Source organism: Garra rufa, unplaced genomic scaffold, assembly GCF_049309525.1.
Source record: "Garra rufa unplaced genomic scaffold, GarRuf1.0 hap1_unplaced_828, whole genome shotgun sequence".
Classification (NCBI taxonomy): Eukaryota; Metazoa; Chordata; class Actinopteri; order Cypriniformes; family Cyprinidae; genus Garra; species Garra rufa.
In genome coordinates, this window is record NW_027395093.1 from 1 (window position 1) to 9550 (window position 9550).

At 33.3% G+C, this 9550-nt stretch overlaps 1 protein-coding gene across 1 annotated transcript; it reads right to left on the reverse strand.

Annotated features, from left to right (window-relative positions):
• Positions 1-3326: 3326 nt before the first annotated feature.
• LOC141317364 (transmembrane protein 26-like) lies at positions 3327-7707 on the reverse strand (the record flags this gene model as incomplete). Its single annotated transcript, XM_073833092.1, has 4 exons — positions 3327-3406; positions 4867-5075; positions 5872-5964; positions 7611-7707. Coding segments are annotated over 4 exons (479 nt in total), but the record flags the coding sequence as incomplete, so codon positions are not given.
• Positions 7708-9550: the final 1843 nt, after the last annotated feature.

A 9550-nucleotide genomic window follows, 5' to 3' on the forward strand; every position in this document is an offset into this window, starting at 1 on the left:
GCATTTGAACTGAGATGTCAACTTTAGCTTTGTCTACTTGCATTCTGCTATGGATACACACAGTAGCTCATGCTTGCTCTTCTGTTAAGAATAACAGTGGTTTGTGAATGTTGATGCTTAGCCTATATAACAAATATTTTATCAGGAGCGTTTATGCTGGGGTTTTGTGAAATTACGAGATGTTACAAAACTGTTTCATGTAAATTCAATTGATGTACTGAAAAAAAACTATATAGGTTACTTTTATGCGGGCAGGAGCGGGACAAAACATGGATGTCGAGGCGGGAACTGAACGAGATAAACATATTTCTGCGGATGCGGGACTGAAAAATCCGTCCCGTGCATGTTTCTACATGCAGTGTTAAAATGCCCCCTATTGGTTAAACTCTGCATCAAACGTAATATAAGCATGAAGACGTAATATGCACATGAAGTGACCTGTCAAAAACGACTTGTTACCACATTTGATAATCGAAATAATCGCAGCTCTTACAATTTGAAAATCGCACCCTTTCAAATCGCGATTTCGGTTTAAAAACGATTAATCGTGCAGCCCTACTTTGCTCCATAAACTACAGGAAATCTATGACTATTTATTCTGTGAATGGATGGTTTTGATGCATTATATGTTATGAAATTAATGTGCCTTTATGAATGTTTATAGAAAACAAAACTAAATAATTATATTTTATTTATTAACTGTGTATCAGTTTACTATGGAAGGTAGATACTTTGCCACAAAATAAAAAAAAAATTAAACTGGTAATTGGGGTTTTTTTATCTCACAATTCTGAATTTTTTCACTGAATTGTGAGATATAAACTCAGAATTTTATATTGAAGTTGAAGGGTTCAAAAATGGTGGTTTTAAATGGTGGTGATCTCTTTAGTTTTGCCACTATGACTGTTTTTCAGACTGCAGTGCACTTTACTCCATAAAATACAGGAAATCAATGACTATTTGTTCTTTGAATGGACAATTTTGATGCATTATGTGTTGGGAAAAGATTATTATGTGCCTTTCTGAGTGTTTATAGAAAACAAAACTAAAGAATTATATATTTTATTTATTAACTGTGTATCAGTTTACTATTGAAGGCTGTTATTTTGCCCAAAAATTATTTTGTAATAACTTTTCATCACACAATTCTGACTTTTTTCACTGAATTGTGAGATAAAACCTCAGAATTTTGAGATATAACATCGATATTCTTAGAAAAAACAGTAAACAATAAAAAAGTAAAAAAGGTAACCACACAATTTTTACTTTTTTTTCCTGCAATTGTGAGTTTCTCAATTCAGAATAAAACTTTTCGTTATGACCTTTACGAGACAATTACGAGTTTATAACTTGCAACTGTGAGATATAACTCACAAATCTGAAAAAGTATGAAATGTAAGATATGAATTTGCAATTGTGATTTCAAGAGTCAGAATGGTTAGATAAAAATTGTAATTACTGTTTCTATTTTTTTTAATGGCACTATTTGTTTCAGTAAAAGGTTCAATTGTAAAAATGTTTTTAAAGAAGTTGAAGTTGAAGGGTTTAACTAGAGTTTAAATGGTAGTGATCTCTTCAAGTTTGGCAGAGGGCCACTATGACTGTTTTTCGGACTGCAGTGCACTTTGCTCCATAAACTACAGGAAATCAATGACTTTATTCTGCGAACAAAAAAATTCATGGCAGAATTTGTTTCAGTAAAAGGTTAGTTTGTAAAAATGTTTATAATGAAGTGGAAGGGTTTTACTGGAGTTTAAATGGCAGTGATCTCTTTAGTTTTGGCCACTATGACTGTTTTTCAGACTGCAGTGCACTTTGCTCCATAAACTACAGGAAATCAATGACTATTTATTCTGTGAATAGATGGTTTCAATGCATTATGTGTTGGGAAAAGAATAAGAATGTGCCTTTCTGAGTGTTTATAGAAAACAAAACTAAAGAATTATATATTTTATTTATTAACTTATGCATCAGTTTACTATGGAAGCTACAAAATCAAAATCTCACAATTTTTACTTTTTTCCTTGCAATTATGAGTTCTCAATTCAGATTTTTTTTTTTTTATGTATAACTTGCATGTGAGATTTAACTCACAAATCTAAAAAAGTCTGAACTGTGAGATATGAATTTTCTATTGCAATAAAAAAAAGTCAGAATAATGAGATAAAAATTTGTAATTACCTTTTCTAGTTTTTATTTCATGGCAAAAATGGCCGAACATTTTTAATCGTTTCAATGTTTTTAATGAAGTTAAAGGGTTTTACTAGAGCATTGAATGGCGGTAATCTCTAGTTTTGGCAGAGGGCCACTATGACTGTTTTTCGGACTGCAGTGCACTTTACTCCATAAACTACAGGAAATCAATGACCATTTGTTCTTTGAATGGACGATTTTGATGCATTATGTGTTGGGAAAAAAATATTATGTGCCTTTCTGAGTGTTTATAGAAAACGAAACTAAAGAATTATATTTTATTTATTAACTGTGTATCAGTTTACTATGGAAGGTAGTCATTTTGCCACAAAATCAAAAAATAAAACAGGTTTAGAAACTTTTTATCTCACAATTCTGACCTTTTTCTCTGAATTGCAAGATATAAACTTAATATATTCGAAGAAGAAAACAGATAATCTCACAATTTTGATTTCTTTCTTGCAGTTGGGGGTTTCTCAATTCAGAATTTTTTTATATGACCTCGCAATTACAAGTTTATAACTTGCAAGTGTGAGATATAAATCACAAGTCTAAAAAAGTCTGAATTGTCAGATATAAATTTGCACTTGTGATAAAAAGTCAGAATGGAGAGATAAGAACTTGTAATTACCTTTTCTAGTTTTTATTTCATGGCAGAAATAATCTTCCATAGTTTACAGACCAGTGAGCGGGGTAATTTTGCAGAAGTGAACAGTCAGTTGAACTTACAGCAAATGGTTGAAATGATCCAAAAAAATCCACCCCTCTCCTCTTCCTATGGGGTTTGGTAATGTTTAAATACACGCAGCTGCCAAAGCTCTCATTCCTCAAAGGGAAACATGCACAGAGCATAACGCAACGAAAACACATGCTGTTGATCTACAAATGACTGGAGCGCTGTTACACTACATTGAGTTGCATCCCAAACCGCTAGTTTATATGAGCTCCAAGGGTAAGAAAAATACTTTCGATGGAGCAGGATGAAACATTCACGATATCTAAGCTTCAAACTAAAATTTCACAGAACAGCAGGGCCCTCCTCCAATCACTTGAGGGATCCTGAACTATTTTGTAGGTCATCTGTGACATCTGATGGTGGGTTGTTAAAGAAACACAAACAGGTGATCACAAACCTGCCAGGTGAAAAGGAAACTGCAACATACTCCACGTCCACACTCCCAAGATTACATACACCATTAGGTTGTTGTTCTCCCTGTAACACACAGTGAAGAATGTGTTATGTAGATTTGCATCAAATAATGCATTAGCATTTACATAGATGTCTTTCTGAATTTGATATCATGAGGGCATTATGTGTGTTTTTTACTCAGGAAAGGGGCCATTTGTGTTCACATGACTGCTGATATCACTGACAGGAAACACCAGACATCCTGAATGTAGTAGCAATATATGATTGATTCAACTGTAATTAGTGTTTAATGCAATAAAGAATAAAACAGCAACTATAGTCGATTAAATATGATTAAATTAATTTAAAATAAAAAGTCTGCCTTTTTACACAAAACCAGTCGTAAACAGCACATGCATATTTGTAGCAATAGCCAACAATACATTGTATGGGTCAAAATGATCAATTTTTCAACAATGCCAAAAATCAGTAGGATATTAAGTAAATATCATGTTCCATGAAGATATTCCACCGTAAATATATCAAATCTTAATTTTGGATTAGTGATATGCATTGCTAAGAACTTAATTTGAACAACATTAAAGGCGACTTTCTCAATATTTTGACTTTTTTGCACCCTCAGGTTCCAGATTTTCAAATAGTTGTATCTCAGCCAAATATTGTCCTGTCATAACAAATCATACATCAATGGAAAGCTTATTTATTTATTTATTTATGTATACATTCTATATACTTAATTCTAAAAAACATAAGACTGGTTTTGTGGTCCAAGGTCACATATGCTTTGTCTGTTTTTTTAAATGCTTAAGGGATTTTCTGAGAAAACACCAATTTTTTTTTGTCCCTCATAAATATACAGTACAAAAATATTGAATAATACTGTGTGGTGTGATGATATTTCCTAGTAAATGCCAGTAGCATTAACCTCACATTTTGAATGTGACAGGGTTGACTTTTAATTGCACAAAACACAATTTGAAAGAGAAATGTCATTGGTTTTTAGTTTATTATTATTAATATTATGTGTAATTTATTGTAAGTGATGTATAAGAAATATGATTTACTGAAACTTGTGATCTTTTCACCCACAAAAAGCACTTTAGAATGGTGCCAAACCATAATCATCACTCATATTCAGAAATGCAGCATTGTATTTCTGAAATACCCAATATTTTTTAATATCTTTTTAAATAATATTATGATTTAATTCATTCCTGTGATGGCAAAGTTGATTTTTCAGCAGCCAATACTTCAGTCTTCAGTGTCATGAGGTCATTTCAATATGCTGATTTGCTGCTCAAGAAACATCTTTTTAATATTATCAAAAAAAAAATTCTGTTGCTTAATATTTTTTTTGTAAAAACTGTGATACATTTTTTTTGATACATTATAAATGTCTTCACTGTCAGTTTTAAGCCACTGAATATGTCCTTGATGAATAAAACTGTAATGTACATTAACAATAGCATGACCTGGCATTCAGTCAAGCTTTTGTTTAATGACTGAAAACAGGAAGTACCCACTTGACATCTGAGAGTGTTTCACTGGTGAATTCCAGAATGTCTGCCGCCGTGCCAACAAAGATGAGTAAAAGCTGAGACAGCTCGTCACGCGTCACTCCTCCTCCCAATGGGAGGAGCCACTTTCCGAGGATGAGAAGAATGAGCAGAACCTGATGAAGACCAAGGATCCAGTCATTCGGACAAACAGAGATGAGCATGCGTTCCAAGTGCTGAAAGAAACAAAATTGTACAGACATAACTATTTAGAAATTGCTTCTATTTAGAAACACATCACACCACTGACAAGAAAGAGGAATAGTCTCTTCATTCCCAAGAAATATGACTTGAGGTTCACGAGGGTATAAATCATGTTACTGGCCACAAGAATTCAGCGTTTTTGGTTTCAGGATCCCCTGTTCTGAGTGTACTGCAATACTTTGGATAAAAGCATTAAAGCATTAAAATGGACAAATTTGCAACTGAAAGAGAAGAAAAAACAAGCTAAGATCAAGTTTTCCTAGTTTCTGTACCCACAATAAGGGCAAAAATAATATCTTCTCATAGGAATAGAGGCAGAACAAAATAAACAGTAGAATGAAGACTTCTTGCTAGAATTCCCATGAGTTTTAACATGCATCTTGGACATCCTCCATGAAACATACCAATGTTTAAAATAACCCCTACCAAAACCAGACCAGAGGGTGATGGGAACACTGGGGTGTACTAGCATAAAATTAGTGATCTTCATTTTTTGCTTACATCTTGGTTTCAATCTGGAGGAATGTAATCGTTTAATTCTAGAGAAAGACAGAGGAAGCAAAAGTAAAGACAAAGGACAAAAGTATGGGAAGAGGACCATACTGCACGCTGCATTATGAGGAAATGAATGACATCACTAATTGGATGCATGTGTCATTTGTGCATATATGGATATAAATGTAATATAGCTGATGCATCACAGTCAGAGAATTAGTTACTTTTGTACAACAACGCACTGAACCAGAAATTAAAAAAGGAAAAATAAACAATTTTCAAGATTACCTTTAGTGTTTCGTCACCCATTGTACCGTTTATAGGCAATATGCTCTTGACATTGTCCCAAGAGTCCAATTTCCTACACTGCCAGGCACATAAAAAGCACAGAGAAAACTTTAATGAGTGGAAAAGGACACTGAGAAGGAATGTCAACTTATATATGAGCATAATAAAGCTACACTGACTTCACAAAAACATCCAAAAGCGCAACATTTTACTGACAAAAGACATTAAGGAGACTTTAAAATGGCCGTTCTCATCCAAAAAAGAATCCGAATTTATATTATTAAGTAAGTACACAATGAATTTGTCTTGATGAAGCTCTAAACACACAGAAAAACATAAAAAATAAAAAGACACTAGATAAAAAGCAATATACACAACAATATACAATATATACACTGCCTAGGCTGCATTTTTTAAATCAAAAATCCAGTGTTTTTGTAAAATATTACTATTTTAAATAACTGTTTTCTATTTTAATATATTTTAAATTTTAATTGTTTTCTGTGAGGGCGAACCTCAAGTTTTAGCAGCCATTACTCCAGTCTTTAGTGTTACACAAGCTTTCAGAAATCATTATAATATTCTAAACTGTAAAATATTAAAACATTACTGCATTTTTGATCAATTAAAGGTGGTATTGGTGAGTTTAGGAGAAATTTTTCAGTTGTATTTCTATTAAAAAATCCTTTTCACAGAAAGTGCAAAGTCATACACGTTTGGAACAATATATGTGACCATGGACCACAAAACCAGTCATAAGGTTACATTTTACAAAACTGAGATATATACATCATATGAAAGCCCAATAAAGCTTTCTATTGATGTATGGTTTGTTAGGCTAGGACAATATTTGACTGAGATACATCTATTTGAAAATCTGGAATCTGAGGGTGCAAAAAAATCAAAATACTGAGAAAATCACCTTTGAAGTTCTCCAAATTAAGTTCTTAATGCATATTACTAATCAAAAATTACATTTTGATATATTTATAGTATGAATTTTGCAAAAAATCTTCATGGAATATGATCTTTACTTAATTTCCTATTGATTTTTGGCATAAAAGAAAAATCTATAATTTTGACCCATACAATGTATTTTTGGCTATTGCTACAAATACCCCAGCAACTTAAAGGTTGTATCAGCGATTTCTAGCCTAAAACATAAAGTGTCAATTTCAGCTGACCTTTCTTCACGATCCGCTCGCTGCCTGCCCCATAAATTGTCTGTGAAAAAACCGCGTCTCTCTGGTCAGCCTAGGGTCCGAGATATGCCAAAGAAACAATCAGCGCTATCAACACACCACAGATAACCAAACAGTGTTCCAACCAATCAGCGTCAGGGATTTGGTGTTGTGGACTTTCCTACTGGTGCTGGGATGTGAGGGAGGCGGAGCGAAAGTCCACAACACCAAATCCCTGACGCTGATTGGTTGGAACACTGTTTGTTTTTGTGTGGAAAGGTTGGTAGTGCCGATTGTTTTTTTGGCATATCTCGGACCCTAGGCTGACCAGAGAGACGCGGTTTTTTCACAGACAATTTATGGGGCAGGCAGTGAGCGGATCGCGATGAAAGGTCAGCTGAATTTTACACTTTATGTTTTAGGCTAGAAATCGCTGATACAACCTTTAAGACTGGTTTTGTGGTCCAGGGTCACATTTAAGTTAATAAACACTGACAGAAAATGACAAAATTTCACTGAAAGAATGGGTATATTGAATAATACCTGAGGGTCACTGGCTTTGTTCTCCTGGTGACTTAACTCTAGAAGCCATATGGATGGAATAATGCTGATGAGGAAGAAGAGAATGGCTGGAGAAAACCTGAAACAGGACAGATGATGGTTAAATCATTTTTATAGAAAGTACACTGAACAACTAAACAGTTTTTTGTACAGTTGAGGTCAAAAGTTTACATCTCCCTTTCAGAATCTGCAAAATAAGAGGGATCATACAAAACACATGTTATTGTTTAGTACTGACCTGAAAAAGATATTTCACATAAAAGATGTGAGAGAAAATAGTTGAATTTATGAAAATTACCCCGTTCAAAAGTTAAAGTTAGCATACACTTGATTCTTAATACTGTGTTGTTGCGTGCATGTTTTTTGTTGTTGTTGTTTGTTGTCTGTTGTTGTTTTGTGATAGCTGTTCATGAGTCTCTTGTTTGACCTAAACAGTTAAACTGCCTGCTGTCCCTCAGTGAAATGTACATATCTCCATTCTGTTCAAAAGTTTTCACCCCCCATCTCTTAATCATTAAGAGATGGGGGTGAAAACTTTTGAAAAACTTAATGCATAGTTTTTCCTTCTAAAGTGAGCATTTGAACCTTCTGTAATAGTTACATATGAGTCCTTCAGTTGTCCTCAGTGTTAAAAGATGGATCTCAAAATCATACAGACATTGTTGGGTTCAAATACACAAACAATCTGGAAAACCAAAGAATTTGTGAGACCTGAAGGATTTTTCTGAAGAACAGCAGACAGTTGAACTGTTCAGGACATACAATTAAGGGACTCGTGAACAACTATCACTAAACAAACAAAAAACAAAACACAGCTGTGGATCATTCAAAGTAACAACACAGTGTAGAATACTGCGGTCACACCATCTGCGCTTCGTAAAAGTGCAGTCACGCCATCTCCGCCAAAATTTACGTTGCGCGCCTATATAGATAATTACGGTAAACACCTCCGACCTAAGGCGGCGCATTTCATGTTACTAAACTACTTTTAAGAACTGCATACCGTAGTCAGGACCAATGCTATTAACAAACTCTCTATCTCTGTCTCCCAAATAAAAATACTATTAATCTGACATGCGCAAAAAATCATAAAATATAAAAATCTAATTATTTTCTTCAAACTCCAACAGATTTTGGAGTTCTGCATGCTGTTTAACGGTTTCATTACTTTATAATTGAATACCAAAGTCCGGACCAATACTATTATTTATTTCTCGATATAGACATTTAAAAAAAAAAAATCATAATAACATGAAATCAAACTGAATACTCATTTAAAGGCATTTCAAAATTCATAAAAATATGAAATCAAATTGTTTTCTGAAAACTCAACCAGATTATTGTTCTACATCTCCTCAAGTACCACTGTGGTGATTTTCACGTTGTTTTACTGTATACTTTTTTAATCATTCCATACCAAAGTCAAGACAAATGCTGTTTACATTGCTATATTATAGGCATTTTAAAAATTCATAAAAATATGAAATCAAATTATTTTCTGAAAACTCCAACAAATTATTGTTCTACATCAACATCACAAGTATGACCAGTGGTACTTGAGATGTAGAACAATAATCTGTTGGATTTTTCAGGAAACAATTTGAAAAGTTTGATTGTAAATAGCATATGTCGACATTGGTATGAAATTATTTAAAAAATTATACAGTAAAAAAAACTTGAAAATCACCACAGTGGTACTTGAGGAGATGTAGAACAATAATCTGTTGGAGTTTTCAGAAAACAATTTGATTTCATATTTTTATGAATTTTTAAAATGCCTTTAGAGCAATGTCAATAGCATATGTCGACTTTGGTGTGAAATCATTAATAAATGATACAGTAAAACAACGTGAAAATCACCACAGTGATACTTGAGGAGATGTAGAACAAGAATATGGTTGAGTTTTCAGAAAACAATTTGA